Consider the following 22,322-nt stretch of genomic DNA (forward strand, 5'->3'; position numbering starts at 1 on the left):
GATTTTGCCTTTCCAAGAGTAGTATACAACTCAGATCATAAGCAGCTGTTTGCTAATATGACCACAGATAACCTTTCACCTTGGGGAGGAAACTGATATAAATGTCCACCTGTAAGAAATGTGCATTTCACAAGGACTACAGATAATCTTTTTCAGTTTTAATGTGCTAACTACTGGAAAGGAATGCTGCTGACATGGGGAATGTAGTACGACTTCCTTTTTATGTTAACTTTATGTCAAGCACTTTTAAACATGGCCCTTTGCCCATTATCCATCATGTAACGCTGCCTATAGAGCCTCAGATCAATTTATCTTTTAATCTTCAGTTCCCCTTTGACTCGGGCACTTTTCTCTCCATTCCTTTCTACTCCCTGCAAGCATCTGTAAGTTTCCAAAATCACATTTGGTTAATATCACTTTATGGTTGCATTAGCAGGTAATGATAAGCCAAGAACCCTGGGTTCATAAAGCACACCATTTGCATAGCTCGACCTGCTTTCTCCTTTATGCGAGTGGATAAACAAACCCAGGCAGCCAGTAGCTTGGTGATGCATCTAGACCAGAGGTTATCGTTTGTTTGTTTGTTTGTCTGTTTCTTTCTAACAAGCTAGGATCACAAGCAGCCTTGAAACAAGGTTTATCGTTGGTGTATGAGTATTAGCTTGTTAAATGCCATGAGTCCCCTTCCTGTGTGGTTTACCTGCTTGTGCGAAGGTGGTGGGATGAAGCATAAGCAGTTAGGCTGCATGCATAAGCATGCAGCTCTTACTTGGTATGGTTTACTAAGCCAAGGTTCTTGGCTTACCTTCTTATGTGCAAACGCAGCCTTCTTATTTTTCATGTCATCAGTGGCTTCACTGAATCCAAATGAGCTCTAAAAGGGTGTGATGCTTCTGCCACAATGATGTCTCTTCATTGTTTTAAATAGTGCTAGAGCTTTTATTCTTTAAACAAACATATCCAGGGGTTACCATCTAGTTTAGATATTTTTGCATATGCGATACATTTATATGTGATCTGTATTGGTCTTGTTTTCTGGTTGTTGTTTTTTTAAAAAGAAAATGGTCTGTGATTGACTAACTTAGTGGCTCCATGATATGTAGAGGGCACAGTGGTAAAAACACCGAAAGTCAGTATATTAAGAGATTCCCTCTAATATTGATTGGCATCTGCCTCAAAATACTTATAGTGTAAGGTGCTCTATAATTATAACCTATAATTTTTCAAGTGGAGAAGTACAGTTTAGGCAAGAGGTGAGGAACCTATTGTTCTCCAGATGTTGTTAGACAACAGTTCCCATCGTCCCTGACCCTTGACCAATGCTGGCTTGAGCTGATGGGACTTGGAGTCCAACAAAATCTGGAGGGCCTCAGAGTTCCCATTTCTGCTGTAAACAATCCCTAAAATGTTGACTTCATACTTTCATTTTTTCTCTTGAGTGAAGCTGTGAATGACCAGGAGACCAGCTTGATCATTCAGCTTTGTCAATAGGCATATTCACAGAATGCTACTTGTGTGTGTTCAAAATTTATTGTTTGTTTTATAGAGAGATGTTGTTGAATTTTACTATCTTGGTTTGTTCTGTTCCAGAGGGTAATAAATACTTCCATGTATATTATTTTAAATGTGAACATATAACCATCTCATCTACTTTGAAGCTTGTTGATGATCCTTACAAACCATGCTTTATTCATCCGTGTCTCTATAGAAGGAGTATTCTTTCAGTTTCTAGCTCTAGTCAGTAACTACATCTTGACAGTTTAATGAGACAGGTTTTTCCATGTAATCCCATGCTATAACAAGAAAGCTCGCTGAAATATAATAACCGATTATCACCTCCATGTGTTTGCAGCACCTATTTCCTGTTGTTGAATTGGAAACCAAACTAGCTAAGAAGTGTATTAAGAAGAATGGGATCTGGAAATTTGGATGTGAAATAATACCCTAATTCTGCTGATGCTCTCAGTAATTACACCATATTTTTCTCCTACAGTTTCCTAAGTGGTGGAATACTGTGATTTTAATTGATGCTTTGGCAAGAAACCTGAATAGTTTCTAACTATAGTTTAAAGTGATTTTTTTTTTGTTTGGTTCTATGTCTACTTTTTAATTTCAAGGTGATTCTGGTGGTTTAAATTGAGTGGTATTTTGATTTTACAGCCCGCCCCCCATGCAAGTGAGAAAACATGTGCCCCTTGTTTTGTATGTAATGCAAGAACTTGGCTTTCTTATAGGTCACTTGCATAATTTTTGAAATGGAACAATCTGACAACTGTAATTGGAATGACCTATTACAAAAGAACCATTATACACATTGACTGCAATCTCACTTTCCCCTGTTTTAGGTCTCCCAAAATCGCAGCTAGCACGATGCTACTCTCTTGCGATGCCCCATCATGCATCATGCCTTGATGTCAGAGTTACCAGGCAACCTGGGTGGAGTGCAGAGTTCCCTTATGGGAAGTTAGGTAAGTGTGAACATTTGCCATGTGTATGAAAAATATAATTAACTAAATCTTTTTGAAGGCTAGTGATCTTCATTTGGGCTGTGATGGAAAAGTGGATCTTGGCTGGAATAGACACGATGAATACATGCTTTCTACCTCTTGAGGCGGAACACAGGTGGCTCTGTGGTCTAAACCACTGAGCCTTTTGGGTTTGCTGATCAGAAGGTCGGCGGTTCGAATCCCCGCGGCGGGGTTAGCTCCCATTGCTCTTTCCCAGCTCCTGCCAACCTAGCAGTTCGAAAGCACGCCAAAAAAGTGCAAGTAGATAAATAGGTACTGCTCCAGTGGGAAGGTAAATGGCGTTTCCGTGCGCTGTTCTGGTTTGGGTGTTCCGTTGCGCCAGAAGCGGCTTAGTCATGCTAGTCACATGACCCAGAAAAACTGTCTGCAGACAAATGCTGGCTCTCTTGGCCTGTAAAGCGAGATGAGCATCACAACCCCAGAGTCGTCTGCGACCGGACTTAACTGTCAGGGGTCCTTTACCTTTACCTTTTACCTCTTCAGACAGGTAGGAGTTCCAGTTGCATTGATATCATTTTGTTGGAGTCTTGACAGGACTATAAGGTCTCTGCTGATGCTGTGTTGCAGCTGTTGTACTTGCTGTTTGGTGATGTAGTTCTAAATCAGAAGTGCAAGATGTGTCCCGAAAAGACTGAGCTTCAGAAAGGTGCAGACTGGTCAATTGTGACAATGCAAAACTGACGTCTTAGATTGGATGCGAGCAGCTAGGCCTTCCCTGGCTTAAGATCAGTGCAGGCCAAGGATACGGTGACATGTTTTCTTCACTGTCAGAGTGAGTCTCAAACTGAGTCCTTTGAGAAACTAAGAAGAAAAAAGGAATTTTACTTTTTAAAGCTTCTGACTAAAATAACCCTCCATACCAGAGAATTGGAAGGTAACCACTGTAATGCCAACTAAAAAAAAACATTGAAACAATGCAGGAAATTACAGGCCTGTTGGCCTGAACAGTCTTTGGTAAATTGGTAGGAAGTATTGCTTCAATTTTAGAATTGTTAAACATGAGAAGAGCAAGCATTTTTGAGAACGAATTGACATTACTCTGCAAAGAGGAAGTCCTCTATAATAATGTTTTCAGAATTGCTTGAGACTGCCAGTAAACATGTATGTTGGTTATATACTTGGGACTCAAAAGCTTTTGACAAAAAGCTGGTGCCGAGCTATTTTTATTCTTTTTTTTTTATAAATATTTATTGAATTTTCCAATTTTATACAAACACAAAAAGAAAAAGAAAAATGTTAAAAACAAATCAATTTCAATAACAGTTTTTCAATAACATGTTTCTTTGACTTCCTCATACCTCCCCTTCTTGTTTTCTAGTTCAAATTGTTAATCCAGCAAATCCTAATCTCTTAACATTCCTTTTAACTAACACCTTATTTTCCAATCAACTTTTTAAATTTTATGACTTAAACAATTTTAATCCCAGTTATTTTTATCATAACAGCTAGAGACCACATAAGTTCAATCCAGCATCTTTCAGAGTTCATTAATTGCTATTTTTATTCTAAACAACTGTATGTTTTAAATGAATCTTTATATATATTTAAAGTGCCTTCCATATTAATTTTTTTTAATTCTTTGTTTCCACCCCTTTGTTTTTAGCTGTTCTTTTATCTGTAAGGTGCCTTGAGTCCCTGTTAGGGGAAAAGGCAGCATATAATAATAATCCTTTATGTGTTGTCCACGTGAATGGGCTTCATGCATTGGAGAGCTGGCAGGGCCGTGCTTCTGCCCCTGCCCCTGCCCCTGCCATTGCATAGCTTTCTGCCCCTCACCCTCTGTGTGTTGTGCCAGGGGAAGTTCCACAGCTCAGTGGCAGAACTTAGAATTTGCATGCAGATGGTCCTAAATTCAATCCCTGGCATCTCCAGGTAAGGCTGGAAAAAAATCCTCCTTTTTGAAACCCTAGAGGGCCACTGCCAGTTACTCCTGAGCTACATGAACCAGTGGTATGACTTTGTGTAAAGTAGCTTCCCTAAGATGCAAGGAAAGAAAAGCCTAATCACGTAGGTTTCACATGATCTGGAATCTGAGTGTTTTAGCTGTTCTGGGATCAGCTTACTAAAGAACAGGAAATGAAATGTGGGCGTAGGTGGACAGTTTCTGTAACAAAGAGAATAAGAAGTGAGCAATTTTTAGATATTTGGTTAGTAAACAGATTCAAATTAGAACTGGCTCCTAACTAGTAGCCAGTTGTCGTGATTGCTGTCGAATGAAATATTCTGTCTTCGTGCATGTCCTTTATCTGAAGGAAAGCGAGGAAGAGACTTAAGCTTGCCATGACATATACTGAGCTGCATTTTGCCATTTTAAGATTGCAGGTCAGGCTGAATGGTGCTGTGTGTGGGATGCGCATACTTAGCCCCCTCCTCTAGCCATCTGCAATGTTCATCATGCAACTACATGCCCAGATAAATGGATCCAGTATCTTGTGCCTCCTGCCAACCTAGCAGTTCAAAAGCACGTCAAAGTGCAAGTAGATAAATAGGTACCGCTCCAGCGGGAAGATAAACGGCGTTTCCGTGCGCTGCTCTGGTTCGCCAGAAGCGGCTTAGTCATGCTGGCCACATGACCCGGAAGCTGTCTGCGGACAAATGCCGGGTCCCTCGGCCTATAGAGTGAGATGAGCGCACAACCCCAGAGTCAGTCACGACTGGACCTAATGGTCAGGGGTACCTTTACCTTTACCTTTATTTTGTGCCTAAATAATTATGGGCCCCAGAGTAATGGACAAATGAGGAGGAAAAGTATTGTCCTCTATTCTTTAACTGCTTCCAAGAGACAAGAGAGTGGTGATGATATACCACCACAGTGCTCTTGTAACTTTCAAGGAATTTCAGGATCTCTTGTTTTGCATCATGCTGGATGTCAGGGAACTGCCATCGGAACAGGGAAGGGAGGTAGAGGGGCTGTTGGGATATAGGGATCCTCCGAACGTCTTGCGAAGCAGTTCCTCTTCCTGCGGTGGGGAAAGCCATGCCTCCAGTGGGGAAGAGGGAAAGGGATCAGGGGATGCTGTGGGGAGCCCCAGCACCGCTCCTGGTCAAGCCGGTCAGGAGGGAAGCACGCCTCTTCCGTTGCCCACCTTGTGCAGAGGGGTAAAGCCCAAAGAAGGAAGAAAAAGGCTGAGGGTGACGAAGTTCTTATGTTGGGGACAAACCCGGAAAAAGCCACTCCCAGATTCTGTTAGCAATTGAGGCAGACATGAACTTTGGGGTTCTGCACTGTAAATAGTTTTTGCACGAAATAAAACTGCACTGTAAATAGTTTTTGCACGAAATAAAACCAGTCCTTCCTGGTTACTCGTGAGCAACCATCCCTGCCATCTGACACTACCTATTTTGCTTTTTTGTCTCAGCAGTTCTGTGTTCTTGACATTTCTGCCTAAATTTTGCTCTTGGAACCATACTGTCAAGCATATCTTTACTGACCAACTCATTCAGGTTACTGAATGATAGTTGAAGCATCTTTCTACAAGATTAAAAAAGCTGTTACTTAGGCTACTTTAGGCAGACAGCAAAGACCATATAATGGTAAACCATAGTTTAGTTTTACATCTACAGAGATCAAGCTTGTGTGCTCCCTTCTCCTCCTCTGGTGCAGCCACATGGAGAAGATTGAAAGCATTTGGGTCCCCCCCGCTCACTATTCATGGTTTCTTGATATTACTGAACCTTGACAAAGTGTGGTTTATTGAAACAGGCTGACATCAAATCGTAGTCCAGAATCTTGACTTGTTAAAATAAGCTATGGTTAACACCAGCCTTACTTCCCAATTCAAACATAGCTGAGAATGGAAGTGGCCAATTCCAGTCATCTTGACTGCCAGACTGGAAGGAGAGAGGGGAGTGTATGGGTCCATATACTAAACATAAACCCTTAATTCTGTTTTAGCATTATAGACAGAATCAGTGACAAGAGGAAATCTAACAAAAATGCTGAATAGTGGGTGCATCTGTGTGCAGTTTTCCTCAGAAAATGAGAAATGAAAACAGCTAGTCCATCAAAACAATGTGAACACTATGCTATTTGGGTTTCCTCCTCATTGCCCTCTACCTCCCCATTTCATTGAAACAGTAACTTCATTGAAATTGACACTTGGGTATACAAAGAATTCATAGTAAATGAAGAACAGCAGCTAAATGTTCCTTAAATAGGCTCCAGCACACAGGGGTGAAATTCTTGCTGTATTCCATCTTGCTTCTTCTTTGATCACAAACTTGCCGAAGCAATGCTGGTTGAATGTGCAAACAAGCCATATAGAATGTTCCAGAAAAATTCTATTGCTGATGGATACTGGCCATGGTGGCAAGGGCTGACGAAAGTCATAGTCCAAAACATCTGGAGAATACCACATTATTTCCATCAATAATCTTTCAAAGTGAAGGTTAAATCTCTGGTTCCTTGATCTTTGATGCAGTGCTGTCTGATAAAAGTATCAACCTGGTACCTCATAAGCCCAAGTGGTGAGTCCAATAATTTGGAACTGGTTTCTCCACATCCCTCTTGGAATGGATTGGATGTGTTTATAATAATCTCTGAGCCTATATACATTATTCTGGAGAAATGATGTTTCGTTTGTGTGAAATTCCGGGTAGCCCTATATGGGTATCAACGGGGAAATTCTTGGCATCGTTTGCTTCCTTTCTAGGTTTCCTCTTTCATCTCAGTTCTTATGTTTGTACTAGTCGCTGCAGTTGCCTTCATCAGGTCTTCCATCTGTGCCCCATTGTTGTGCTCCACTGTCCGGTACCATTCCCCCCTTGTTATGCTTGGGTCACAGGATCACTTCCTTCCCCCACAGCTTGTGAGAGGTGTTCAAGTTTTTTTAGTTCAGCCTGTTTGTTCCAAGTATGGGGGATTATTTGTGGCAGTCCCAGTTCATCTGCTGTGGAGGCTTTGGGGACTGTTTCCTGGATTCTGTGTTGATGTCCTATTGGCGCCCGGGCTCTGACTCTTCACTTGATATACTAATGTTTTTACAGTGGTACCTTGGTTCCCAAACACAATCCATTCTGGAAGTCCATTCGACTTCCAAAACATTCACAAACCAGGGTGTGGCTTCTGATTGGCTGATTGGCTCTGGAAACAATGCCGACAGCCAAAACGGATGTTCAGCTTCCAAAAAATGTTCGCAAACCGGAACACTTACTTCTGGGTTTGTGGTGTTTGGGGGCCAATTTGTTTGGGAGCCAAGCTGTTTGGGAACCAAGGTACCATTGTATTTGTTTGTTTCTTTTAATCTAGATGTGTAGATTGCCTTGGGATTTTCTTGATGAAAGGCAGGTTAAAAATTATATCTATGAATAAAACAGGTACTAAATTGAGATATATATTATTTGAGAAGCCATCTGTCAACCCAAATGAACAGGTTAATTCCTCCCCTTCCCTTCTTGTTGTTTTTAGGGACAGGAGAAAAAAAATCTTCTTTTATACCTGGGTGGTGCCCATTTCTTCCTGTGGTTGTAGTTTTCCATCAATCAGTTAGCAGCCGTCACTCTGTGGCAAACAGTCCTCCATCAGCTAACAAACTTCTAGACACTTTGAGGCAGTCAATGATTGCTTTATTGCTTTCTATCCTCCTATTCCCAGCCTCTGGCAGTTTAAAGAAGTTTAAATAAATCTATTTTGGGATGGGGGAAAGAGACCTCTTCCTTCATCTGTGCTAACTCAAGTTGTCATCCTGGACATAGGAGCAAAGTTCTAAGATATTAAACAAAGAAAACTGTTTTGAGACTGTCAGATTTAATTTTCCTAATCCCTAACAGTTATAGTGACAATCTCTTGTATTGCTCAGGATTTTGCCTTCCCTGGTACCATGATGAAAGCATCGCCAAATAAAAAACAAACAAACAAACGGTTTTGGAGAGAGATGCTGGATGGAAACAAAATAAATACATAAAAACTAGGAAGTCTAGGAAAATTAAATTGTAGCATACGGTGCTGGTGTATTAAATTTCATGGAAGCAGTTGCTTGATATGCCTTTGAAATACAATTTCATTGATTTGGAAGCTCTTAGAATATTTAATACCACCCTTTTGGTACATGTAAAAAAACCCTAACTCCTTCTTAGTATTGAATCAACAAAAGAGGTGTTCACACATGACATTCAATGAGTGTGCAACCTGTGTACACAAATAGTTAAGCTGTAAACTTTCACAGTTATTCACATGTAACGCTCAGTGGGCAAGCAATCTGGGTACCCAGTAGTTGTTCAAAGCTGGTGTACAGTCTTTCACACAGACACATGCACATGGGTAGAGACAGCTTGTACATGGGTTCAGGGTAACATGTGAATAAGCCTAAATGGTCCAATGAAACTGATTTAGTGAGCTTTTGCTTCCTTCAAACCTTATGCTGCAGTTAAAAGGAGGAATCCTAACCAGAGCCATGTTCAAACATTTTGGGAAAAAATGGTTTAGTATTGGGGAAGGACCCCCTTTTCTCACCCCCCCTTTTGAGACATGCCTGTGCTGTGCTATATAGCACTACAGCAGGGTGGGGAATCACTGGCCCTCCAGATGTTCTTGGATTCAAATATCAATCAGCCAGCATGGCCAGTTGTCAAGGATGTGGGTGTTGTAGGCCAGCAACATCTGGATGTCCAACATCTGGATTCTTGGCTCTGCTAGAAGGTTCATGTTTGGAATACTTTTATTGCTATATAGCTGGGTAGTGGTTTAGTTTCGTAGAGTGCAGAAGGAAAACATTTTTCTTCTTCTTGAAGCAGTTTTAGTGGATTTTTAAAAAAAACCTCCACCCAAATTCTCACAATTTTCCAGAACAGCTACTGTAAGCTCTTCAGGGTTTGAGCAAGTCAGTCTGTTTCCATCCCCTTCTGTACATACGGCACATCTTTGCGAGATTGGTGGTTGGTGGTTGCAGATTTTATTTTGCACACCCATATAATTGGGGAGTCCCACAAGAATGTAGAAATTATTTGGATGATCCTTCTTTGCTTCCATATCAATAGGCTCTTGATACCAAACTTCATTGTCGGAGGAAATGACTGTTTAGGGGCTGATACAGAAAACCATTTGGAAAGGTAGTCCATTCCTATGCTCTTGTTTCAATATGAAAAGACAACATCTTCCCTGAATTGGATTCCTGTTTCATTTAAAAAGCTTCATTATTTGTAAACTATTTTTTACACCCCGTACCTATATAGCACAGTATAAAAGTGGATGGTAACAAAAATTAATATATAAGCAGACAACAAAATCTGCAGCGCAGAAAATAAAATTAATGTGAGGCATGTAAACAAAGCAAGCTATAGACCAGTGATAAATAAGGCATGGGAGTAAACTACATAGCTAAGTCAGGGACTGAAATTACAGCTAAGTCAGGGGCTGCTGAACTATCAAGATCCCTTAGTTAATAGTCTGCAAGTAAGTAGAAATGATTTTAAAAAGCATATAGAAGGATATTTATTGCTGCCCTTGAAAGAGTCCAGATTCAGTGCAATTAGTCTAAACAATATTAGAAATGTACATCACCTTTTTATGAAGTGCTTGCTGGACTATGTCCTATTTGGGAGGTCTGTGTTTATTGCAAGGTAATGAAAGCAGCGCCAAAATCAAGTTTTTTTTCCTTTTCAGCATTCTGTTACATTAAAAATAAATACATAGGTTAATATTTTAAAAGGGCATTGAATCAAGTTAATAAATCACCTTTACTTATTCAGTAAACTCTCTCCCTGGTTCAAAAATTTGACTCCAGGAAATACTTGAGAATGTTTGTCTGACCTCAGAACCATTAGGCATGATTTCTGGTTGCTAGATGCATTTGTAGAATGTGTTTAACTTGCTGTTGTCCAGAACAATCCCAGTTTAATTGGGCTCAGTACAAGGCTAGTCCATGGAGTTGTCCTTTGCAAATGGAATAACCAAAACTGGTGCAAAGTGAAAGCTGAAGTTAATTAGCCATGCAAATCTGAAGCTTGTGTGTTTGGTTGCTGGGAGTGGTCTGCCTTATTTTTCTTGCAGCCAGTGTGGTGTACTGGTTAAAGTATTGGTGGAGACCAGGGCTCAAATCACCACTTGCATGAAGCTCACTGGGTGACCTGGGGTCAGTCACTGCCTCTAAGCCTAACCTACCTCACAAGATTGTTGTGGGGCTTAAACGAGGGAGAGAACAATGTACACTACCTTCAGCTCCACAGAGAAGAAGGTGGGATATATGAAGAGAAGCAACAGTACTGCTCTATTCTGCCTTGGTCCGCGACCGGTAATGGCTGCCTTCTCCGAGTAAGGAGAAGGGAGCTCCGCTGTAAACGGGTCGTCCGCTACGGCGAAGCGGAGACCCATTCAGGAAAACCACAGGTGGCAGAAGCCTGTGGTCTCGGGACCCGGCGGGCGCCAGAAGCAGCCCCCAAAACGTTGAAGGGACCCCGTAAGGGGCTCCGGATCGCGGAGGGGGTAGCGGCGCTGTGGGTCGTTGCGCAAACAGCGAAGTGAAGCCGCATTGCTGTTGCCGGTCAGCGCTGTCCTTTCTTCCTGCAACTTTTCTGAACTTTGGAAACTACAACCCGTGAGTAAATTTGGACATTGAAAACTTTCTGAAACTTTTGTCAACTTTCTGAAACTTTTTGAGAACTTTATGAAACTTTTAAAACTTTTTTAAAAAAAAGTTGAAATCTGGCTGAAAACGGAGTGAGGATAAGCAGGAAGCCCATCTCCCGCTATACTGAACTTTAAGCAAAGAGCAGGAGGAGTGGAGACAAAAAGTTATGCGTTAACTAAATGCTGGCACCCTGTTAAAGCAGTTTTCTGAGTGAAAGACTTTGAGCTATTGACTTTTGCTGGTTATATTCGGGGTGCACTGATATTCTTCTTCTGTGGCACCAGTGGATTATAAAATAAATAAGAATCTCTGGTGCTGGAGCTGCCTGGATGAGCACCAGTTTGCAACTTTGGATACATTGAATTCAGGTTTTGAAACATTCTGAGTTGGAACTGGATACTTTGAAACTGTTGCAGTCAAGGCACTGTAAGAAACACTGTTTTGCTTTAAGTTTTACTCTGCTAAAAATAATACATTGTGGAGGCGATAGACATGGATTTAAATTTATAAGTTTAACTTGGATTAGATCTTTTCCCTGAAGACGTATTAAGCTCCCTCTAGAGGATTTTGGACTTACAGCAGTGACTTTGTTTTACTTTCCCTTTCCCGGCCTCTGTTTGACTATTGCATCTGGGACTCTGCTTTCTCATGGGAACAACTTGGATTGACCTTGGATTACAGATAACTTTGGAATGAGTGGCGCAAGGAGAAGAGGAAGGACTAAACAAACAACTCTAACTTTATCTGCAGCCTCACAGCGTAGATCTTCTGTGCCGGCCTTGCCTTCCACTCTGCCTCCAGACATAGAGGCGGCCTCCCTAATACAGGCAGGGGAGGGTGAGACAGAGGAGCTGCACCTGGGAGATATGGCTTCAGGGACAAGTAGCTCTGTCTTGGAGAAAATTTTGGAGAAACTGGAGGCTCTGGACAAGAAGGCTGATTTGCATACAGCTAAAATTGAACAGAACACAGAAAGCTTGAATAAGCTGACTGGACAAGTTGCACAGAATGCCCAGTCTATTGGAGAATTAAAGGAGGCTGTAGGTGAAAATCGTAAACTGGCTGAAGATACTAGTCAAAGATTGGAAGAACTTGAGAAAGAAGTAAGACCACTCAGCAAACAAGTTGGAGAACATCAGATTTACTTTTTGATGACAGAACTGCGAAACAGGGAGACCAACTTGAGGATACGGTCAATACCAGAGGTGGAAGAAGATAATTTTATTGAATTTCTAACTAAGGAATTTGCCAAGTTTTGGAAGTTAGAGGAAAAAGACTTTAAAATTGTATCTGCTTTCAGGCTTGGCAGAGTCAGAAGGACAGAGAAGCCCAGAGATTGTTTGATAACATTGAGATCAAAGGAGGAAAGGGACAAGATTTTGGGCCTGCACTACGAAAAGTCACTAGACATTTTGGGCAAGAGAATTGAAATCTACAAGGACATTCCTAAGCAGTTGCTGGACCTTAGATCTAACTACACGGAATTGGCAAGACTGTTGAGAAGCAACGCAATTATCTTCAGGTGGGAGTTTCCACAAGGATTATCCTTTACCTACAGAGGGAGAAAGATCAAAATCAAAACAGTGGAAGATAGAGACAAGTTTTTGGGAGCACACGGAGAAGACCTCCACAAAGGACTTGGATTGCCAGCGCCAGAACTTCCAGGGGAGCCCGCCCCCTCGGATCCTCAAGGACCGGAGAACAAGGTACCACCCCAGAAAGAATAACCAGACCTATCCAGGATGTCTCTGCAGCTTTTGAGTTGGAACATAAATGGCTGTAACAGTCCCGAAAAAAGGTCTAAAATTTTTCATATTTTAAAAAAGGAACAATTGGACATTATATGCTTACAAGAAACACATGTGATTAGGCTCCATAGAAAGGTGTTAATAAATAAAAGGCTTGGTCAAGAATTTATATCATCGGATACAGTTAAAAAGAGAGGTGTAGTGATCTATGCAAAAGAGAGCCTTTCACCAAAATTTCTCTTTAAAGATGAAAGTGGAAGAATCCTCGCAATAGAAGTACAGTATCAAGGAGAAAAAATTTTGATATTAGGAATTTATGCTCCAAATGAAGGAAAATCGGATTTTTATAAGAAGTTGCACGAGATCATGCTGGATTATCTGGATTACAACAACGTCATCATGATGGGGGACATGAACGGGGTCGTATCAACAAATATGGATAAGTCACAGAACCAGAACATTACTAAAGAGGGAAGACTACCTAAGACCTTTTTTGAAATGACTGACAATATGGACTGGGTTGACATCTGGAGAGTTAGAAACCCCCTGGGAAGAGAAGGAACATTCTTTTCTGAAGCTCAACTGACTTGGACACGAATCGACCAAATATGGATAACTAGAAGTCTGGCACCTAAGGTGAGGAAGGTGGAAATCTGCCTCAAAACATGCTCCGACCATAACGCCTTGAGAATGGATATGACATTGATCCCAATCGGCTCCTTTAGATGGAAGATGAATGATGGCCTGTTTAGAGATCAAAGAATTGTAAAGAAGGCCCAAAAAACCTTAAAGGACTATTTTGAGATTAATTTGAACACTACGGTGGAAAAAAGAACTATCTGGGATGCAAGTAAAGCTGTGATGAGAGGGTTCTTGATTCAACAGAATTCCTTAAAGAAAAGACTGCAAAATGAAAAGAAAGATAAAATTCTGGAAAGTATCAAAGAGTTGGAGAAGAAGTTAAGATCTAACCCGAAGTCCCAACCGATTCTGAGAGAAATCAAACTTTATCAGGCGCAATATTCCAAGCTGATAAATCAGGAAATAGAATGGAAGATTAAAACAATGAAACAAAAAACTTTTGAATCGGCAAATAAATGTGGGAAACTGCTAGCTTGGCAGTTGAAAAGGAGACAAAGATTAAATACAGTAACAAACTTAGAGGTTGAAGGAAGGAACATTCAGAACCCGGGAGAGATTAGAAAGTGCTTCCAGAGGTATTTTAAAAAGTTATATACTCAAGGGCCACAAGATGAAATAGAGATTACACAATTTTTGGAGAGAAATGGATTAGCAAAGCTGTCAGAAGAAAATAGAACAATTTTAAATGGCAAAATAACACGACAAGAGATTGAACAGGCCATCCTGAGTCTGAAACAGGGCAAATCACCAGGGCCAGATGGACTGACCTCTAACTACTATAAGACATTGAAGGATTATTTGATACAACCTTTGTTGGAGGTCAGTAATGAAATAATGGAGGGGAAGAAGGCGCCTGAATCGTGGAAAGAAGCATTTATCACATTGATTCCAAAGTCAGAAACTGAAAAGACACAACTCAAGAATTACCGTCCCATCTCCCTTTTAAATGTGGATTACAAAATATTTGCAGATGTTTTGGCACGAAGATTTAAGAAAGTTTTAAGTGAGATAATCCATAAAGACCAGGCAGGCTTTCTCCCGGGCAGACATATGTTTACTAACACAAGGAACATCATAGACATATTGGAACTTTTACAAACAAACATAAACACTAAAGCAGTTTTAATTTTTATAGACGCGGAGAAAGCCTTTGACAACATTTCTTGGAAATTTATGAAGGGGAATTTAAAAGAAATGGGAGTGGGACGGGGGTTTGAGAACGGGATTGAGGCAATATATTCAGAACAAAAGGCTAAACTGATAGTTAACAATGTGGTTACAGAAGATTTTAAAATTGAAAAAGGTACACGACAAGGCTGCCCGATTTCCCCATTACTGTTTATTTCGGTTCTGGAAGTGCTCCTGAATATGATTAGGGGGGACCGGTTGGTGGAAGGGATTCAGGTCGGAGCGAAACAATATAAACTTAAAGCTTTTGCAGATGACCTAGTTCTGACATTACAGGAGCCGGAGTCTAGTTTGAAAAGAGTACTACAACTGATTCAAAACTTTGGTCGAGTGGCAGGATTTAAGTTAAATAAGCAAAAAACTAAAGTTTTGGGGAAAAATATGACAGATATTGAGTTGGAACAGCTTCAGAAAGAGACAGAACTAAATGTGGTTAAAAAAGTTAAATACCTAGGGGTAAACATAACAGCAAAAAATCTGAGCTTATTTAAAGATAATTATGAAAAATGTTGGTCAGAGATTAAGAGAGACTTGGATAGTTGGTCAAGACTAAAACTTTCTTTGTTAGGCCGAATAGCTGCCATCAAGATGAATGTATTGCCAAAAATGTTATTTTTGTTTCAGACACTGCAGATTGTAGACAAGACAGAGTGCTTCCGGAAGTGGCAGAAAGATATTTCTAAATTTGTCTGGCAGGGCAAAAAGCCCAGAATCAAATTTAAAATATTAACAGATGCGAAAGAAAGAGGGGGCTTTGCCCTGCCAGATTTAAAGTTGTATTATGAAGCTGCAGCTTTCTGCTGGTTAAAAGATTGGTTACTTCTTGAAGATACGGATGTCTTGGATTTGGAAGGTTTTAATAATGCGTTTGGATGGCATGCATATTTATGGTATGATAAAGCTAAGATAAATAAGGCCTTTAAGAACCATATTGTCAGAAAATCAGTTTTTAATGTCTGGACAAAATATAAAGACTTACTGGAGAATAAAACTCCGAGGTGGCTGTCACCCCTGGAGGCTAAGGCTCGGAAAAGAGCCAATATGGAGGCCAACTGGCCAAAATATTGGGAGATAATAGAAAAGGATGGTGACAACTGGAAATTGCAGAGTTTAGAAAAGATGAGAGACAAAGTGCGAGACTGGTTACACTATGCTCAGATTAAAGAAGTGTTTAAAAATGACAAAAAGCTAGGATTCCAAGTGGAAAAGTCAAAGTTAGAAACTGAACTGTTAGAACCTAAGACTAAGGTACTTTCAAGAATGTATAACTTGCTGCTGAAATGGAACACACATGACGAAATGGTAAAATCAACAATGATAAAATGGGCGCAGGATATTGGGTATAATATTATGTTTGAAGATTGGGAAAGGTTGTGGACCTCTGGGCTGAACTTCACTGCATGTAATGCGTTGAAGGAAAATGTGATGAAAATGATGTATAGATGGTACATGACCCCTGTTAAACTGGCTAAAATATACCATTCGTCTGATAGCAAATGTTGGAAATGTAAGGAAAATGAAGGAACATTTTTTCACCTCTGGTGGACCTGCCCTAGAGTGAAGGCCTTTTGGGAGAAGATATATAATGAATTAAAAAAGGTGTTTAAATACACCTTTACTAAGAAATCAGAGGCCTTTCTCCTGGGTATTGTCGGCCAGAGTGTGTTAAAAGAGGACAGAACATTCTTTTTGTACGCAACAACAGCAGCAAGAATATTAATTGCCAAGAATTGGAAAACTCAGGAGCTACCCACTGTGGAAGAATGGCAGATGCAACTGATGGACTATATGCAATTAGCCGAGATGACCGGCAGAATTCGAGACCAGGGAGAAGAAAGGATGGAAGAAGACTGGAGGAAATTTAAGATTTATTTACAAAAATATTGTAATTTGGCTGAGTGCTGAATTGGATGCCAGTGCAGACAATTGTCTACCATTAAATTAGATTTAAGGCTGAATTATATGTCAAACCAAATTAAGATTATTAATTAAGATGAGTTAAATGATAATTTGTTTGAAATTAATTTAATAATGATGTAAGTGTATGCGGGAGGTGTGGGGGAGTCCCATGTAACAATTGAGAGATGTTAAATGGACAATGATAAGTGCTTATCTAATATATGCTTTATTTGAAAACTTTAATAAATATATTATAAAAAAAAAAAAAAAAAAAAAAAATATTCTGCCTTGGTCAAACCATACTTGGAGTTCTGTGTCCAGTTCTGGGCACCACAATTTAAAAGGGATATTGACAAGCTGGAATGTGTGCAGAGAAGGGTGACCAAGATGATCAAGGGACTGGAAACCAGGAATGGTTGAGGGGCTTGGGTATGTTTAGCCTGGAAAAGAGGAGTCTGGGAAGATACATGATAGCCTTCTTCAACTATCTAAAGGGCTGTCACGTGGGAAATGGAGCAAGCTTGTTTTCTCCTGTTCGTGGGTAAGACCCAAACCAATGGATTTAAGTTACAAGAAAGGAGATTCCAACTAAACTCTAGGGTGAACTCCCCATCTCATATACTTTAAGGCAACGGTGGGGGAACCTCAGTCACAGAGGCCAAATGTGGACCTCCATGCCCCATGTAGCCCTTGGGGTTCTGTCCAGTTTACACCCACCACCAGTGCCCACACTCATACCGTCTTTGAGTGTGTTTGCCTGGTTTTTGCCTCTGAGTGGCATGTGGCCCTCAGACGGTTGTCCAGATGGGAATGTGGCCCCTGGCCTTAAAAAGGTCCCTTTGCCTTGCTTTAAAGCCTGCCGAGTTCTATTATCCTGCAAAGTGGTGAGGAAGGTTTCCCCACCCGTTGAGTACAGATGTTTGTTGAGATTATTGCCTTGCCTTTATCTGCTAATTCCAACTATAAAAGCTGTTGCTTGTCCTTGCAGAATAAGAGTATTTTTCTTCATTATAATGAGATGTTATGTTCTATCCTATTCTGGACGTCACATCTTCTGCACTTAATTCTAATTCTCTCTGTCACGTCTCTGTTGTGTATGCTAACATCTATAACCATAAAATGTAATTTATCTGCAAGATATGGCTAATATTGTGAGAGCAATTCTGGAGTGAAATGATTCTTATTTAGGCTGGTGAAAGATTTGGATGGTTTCTCTTCAAATTAAAGGATAGGTCATGTTCAGAAACAAATTAAATATTAAACGGAGGAATTACATTGGAGCAGTGCCCAGATTCTAAAACCAGACTGCCAATATGCCTATAACCTCTCCTTCTCTTCAGCAAGTTTTAATTCAAATCATACAGTGGAGATATAAAGGGGTAATAGTAGTCACTCAGGATCAAGAGTCCAATTTTCTCCAGCTCCCCATAAGAAATATACAAGCCCTGGTGTTGCGTAGCAACAGGTTAATGTATGGCACTATTTGCACTTAACAATGTTTCCTGCTTTGGGAAGAATTAGGCTGCTGATGGGACTGGTACAAGGGAAAATGATGTCCCTTTGCATGCATTGTGCTGTTTTCTATTCAGTCCACAATGAGAGTAAGTGAAGGTCGTCTGCTCAACTTGTTCAAAGTCACAAAATGAAGCATTGGTTTCTTTCCAGTTTCTGCTGGTTAGGTGCCCATGTTACTTTACTTTCCCAATAAAGACTGACCCCTTTTGGGGACACACTCCATGCTTTTCATAGGTGTAAATTAGGAGACTTCAGTGACTACAGTGGGCTGTGGGAGAAGCCATTCTGCCATCGCTGTATGGAGTGAGTCTGTTGCCACTAAAATAGGTTGGAAAGGGAAGAATGAGCATTCATTAGTCCTGCAAACCTTCAGAGCTGCCATCTAGATGTTCCTGAATTCCATGACTAATGGATAATATTTTATATTGGAGATGCTTAGAGAGAGCATAACATGTATTTCACTCCCATACTTAAAACAAAGACTGGCTACAGTCATATACACAGTGGTGAGAGTGTAAGCGCTTTAGTTGAGATTCTATATGACTCTCAGAATCCCTTCCAACTCTACAATTCTATTATTCTAAATAATAATAATAATAATAATAATAATAATAATAATAATAATAATAAAAAATTTATACCCCATCCATCTGGCTAGGTTTCCCCTGCCACTCTGGGTGGCTTACAGCAAAATATTAAAATACAATAATTCTTCAAATATTAAAAGCTTCCCTAAACAGGGCTGCCTTCAGATGTCTTCTAAAAGTCCGATAGTTGTTTATTTCTTTGACATCTGATGGGAGGGCATTCCACAGGACGGGTGCCAGAACCAGAAGACCCTCTGCCTGGTTCCCTGTAACCTCACTTCTCGCAGTGAGGTACCGCCAGAAGGCCCTTGGAGCTGGACCTCAGTGTCCGGGCTGAACGATGGGGGTGGAGATGCTCCTTCAGGTATACTGGTCCGAGGCCGTTTAGGGCTTTAAAGGTCAGCACCAACATTCTGCGACTTTAACCAATGTTAGGGAGTTAAGGAATCCCATCTGTCTGTCTTTTAGGCTCTTTTAAGGTTAGCAGAGGCCCTCTGCATGCAACTTGCTCTTTTCAGCATTGTGGATCCACTTGTACATTCCTTATTTCAAGTAAAGGCAATTTAGAAATTTGGTATGGTCTTACAATGTAGAAGTGAGGCCTAGTTTATGCCTAGTTTATGCCTAGGCCTAGTGTGAAGTATGGGGCAAGAGCAAAACCAATACAGTGGTACCTCGGGTTATATACTCTTCAGGTTACATATGCTTCAGGTTACAGACTCCGCTAACCCAGAAATAGTACCGCAGGTTAAGAACTTTGCTTCAGGATGAGAACAGAAATCGTGCAGTAGTGGCATGGCGGCAGCGGGAGGCCCCATTAGCTAAAGTGGTGCTTCAGGTTAAGAACAGTTTCAGGTTAAGAACAGACCTCCGGAACGAATTAAGTACTTAACCCGAGGTACAACTGTACTGGATATAAATATTATGGATTTAATTGAACACCTGCATTCATATTCTACTCTTTGTGAAACATGGATAGCTCCTATGTGTCACAACATTCCCTTGTCCTAAAGGGTAGACCCAACACTTGCACAACAAGCTAACTTAGACTGAGTTTTGGCATCAATAGAAGGAAATGCCCTTCATCCTCAATGTGTGTGATTTTTGCACAAATACAATCTGGGGCACTCGGTCAGGGAAAAAACTGCATCCAGAAATCAGCGGTGGTGTAGGCTATGGAAGTTTGGATTTGAACCTGGGATTTGGTTTCAAATAAATGCTCGATTATTTTATTCTAAAATAAAATGGTAAAAAAAAGTAAAAAAAAAGGACAGCCATTCTTATTTCCTCAGTTCCAGTGTCACTTAAAAATAATAATAACCTAGTGTCTTATTGTAAGTTGCTAGCAAATCATACAACCTGGTCAGTCTGAGGGACTTAAGAACATAAGAAGAGCCCTGCTGAACCAGGTCAAAGGCGTGTCTGGTCCAGCATCCTGTCCTCACAGCGACCAGTCAGATGCCCGTGGGATGCCTACAAGCAGGACACAAGCACAGCAGCACTCTGCCCACTTTTGGTTCCCAACAACTGGTATACAGAGGCATACCACCTCTGGCAGTAGAGGTTGAACATAGCCACCTTGATAGCCTTGTCCTCAATGAATTTGTCTAATCTTATTTTAAAGCCATCCAATTTGCTGGCCATCGCCGCCTTCTGTGGGAACAAGTTCCATAGTTTAACCATGTGCTGACTTCTCACCACATGGGCGCACATAGATAGCTGGCTGTATGACTGTGTTGCAGAAAGTTTCTTTTGCTAGATTGAGTTTACTTGTTACCCTGTCTTATCAAGTGAAGGATGTCAACTCCCACCCAGAAACCTGTGTCCCCACTGTGGAAGGATGTGTGGATCCAGAATTGGCCTCCTCTGTCACTTACAAACTCATTGTTAAGACCGTGTTCATGGAAGACAATCTCACTCGGCTACGAGTGGTCGCCAAAGAAGAAGATAGCATATAGTCAACTGAAGGTTGTCTTATAGAATTCAGTAGAGTTGGCTTGTTGACTTGTGCTTTTCCTGATGGCTGAGTGGTGGCTTCAGGTTTTTAAACCAATAAATTTTTTTTGTGAAGTGTACCAGATTCTGCTCACTTGACATGAATGTAAGGGTTGGTGGAGATGGGAAGAGGTAGATACTGATACTGATGCTGATAATGGAATGGAAAGCTCTTTAGTTTCTTGCAGAAGACTGACAGTGGATGAAAGCCATCATCCAGTTCAGCAACCTATTTAGAATGAGATGTGGGCATTGGCTCATGATACTAGTGGACAGTTGCGTGACTAAGACTTAATGCAATTGAAAATAATTAGGATCCTTGTCAGTTGTCTTGGCAGCCAAGCCAGGGATGGAATGAGTTCAGGGAAACTGTTCTCTAAGAGGCTAGTCTATCCAAGTCAGGATTGAGGCATAATGACAGCTACTTCTAAGAATCTTCTCTGCCTTGAAAAAGAATTCTTCTGTAACTAAACTGGGTTTTTGAAGAAATGTGGTCCAGGATTATTTAAAACAGCTGATTGAATTAACATATAATCCACAATGTTCATCTGGGACTAACTATTCAAACTCATAAGGGTGGTTGAATAGCATTATTTTCAATTGTCAGGTACACTTTCTATGCACTCCAATAAGCAGATAAACCTAGATATACCTCTCTAGATTAGGTTGGCTTTATCATTTTTAAGTAATTCGTTCATACACATGCTTGTGTGCGTAGCAATTAAATCTCTTGCAATGTCTCAGGATGGGCAGATTGCTTGCTTCAGTTTTATAGGGTTTTTTATTTTAAAAAAGAATGTATTGTATTAAGGAAATGGATCTCATTGACAGATTATAAAGTCACAGCAGTTGTGTCTAAGGGTGACTTACAGTGTTGCCCACTAGGAGAATAGTTTTCTGTTTGTCATCCCTAGCTCCTGGCTCTGATCTAACACTGTGTATAAACCCCAGGTCAGATGTTTTGCGATTAGTTAGTATACTTGGGGTGTGTGAAGAGATTGGACACATACCAAATTAGAAATATTTCCATAGGAAATAATGGAAATCATGGACTCATTATGTGAACACTTACCTAATGAAACGATTTCCATAAGCGGGGACTGTGTGTATATGCAATCTACAAGTGACAGCACTGTCTGCACATAAGAAGGGTGTATTGGTAGCCTTATGGGTACCCCATAGATTAGAGAGATAAAAATAAATTTAAGGAAAAGTTCTGGGGGGAAAGTCATGGGTTAGGCAGATAGTGGAAAACAAGGGGAGGGTATTTGGAATGGCATATCCTGGAAGAGAGCCTGGCTGAAATTCTGAATAGGAGCACTCCACATGTGCAATACCACACTTTCTTATATAAGTGCTGAACAAGTCTTATTGTGATGAAAACAGCAATGTTAAAAACTGTAATCCTACCAAGTCAAAATGCTAGCAGCCGCCACAGCATGTGAAGTGGGCCTTAGCAATCATTCCTCACTTCATTACAGTGAGTAATAGTAGATGCCCTCCTCCCTACTTCCAGAAAGTACCGCTCATATCTTTACTTAGACAGTCTTTTAAAAAAGAGGAAATAAATTGTGCATCCTCTGCGCCACTCTCTAGTAGGGCTGGCGATATCTGGTTTTCAACATCATGATATATCACCAGCTAAATATCACAATA

General features: G+C 40.6%; 1 protein-coding gene across 10 annotated transcripts in view; it reads left to right on the forward strand.

Moving 5' to 3' along the window:
* Positions 1-22,322, forward strand: part of KIAA1217 — a 371,747-nt gene that overhangs the window by 21,779 nt on the left and 327,646 nt on the right. For all 10 annotated transcript variants that reach the window (XM_083579171.1, XM_083579180.1, XM_083579178.1 and 7 more), the window contains exon 2: positions 2,346-2,468. In XM_083579171.1, coding sequence (XP_083435297.1) covers positions 2,346-2,468 — 123 coding nt within the window. The remainder of the gene's footprint in view (positions 1-2,345; positions 2,469-22,322) is intronic.

Source organism: Podarcis filfolensis (genome assembly GCF_964270895.1).
Source record: "Podarcis filfolensis genome assembly, chromosome: 12".
Lineage (NCBI taxonomy): Eukaryota > Metazoa > Chordata > Lepidosauria > Squamata > Lacertidae > Podarcis > Podarcis filfolensis.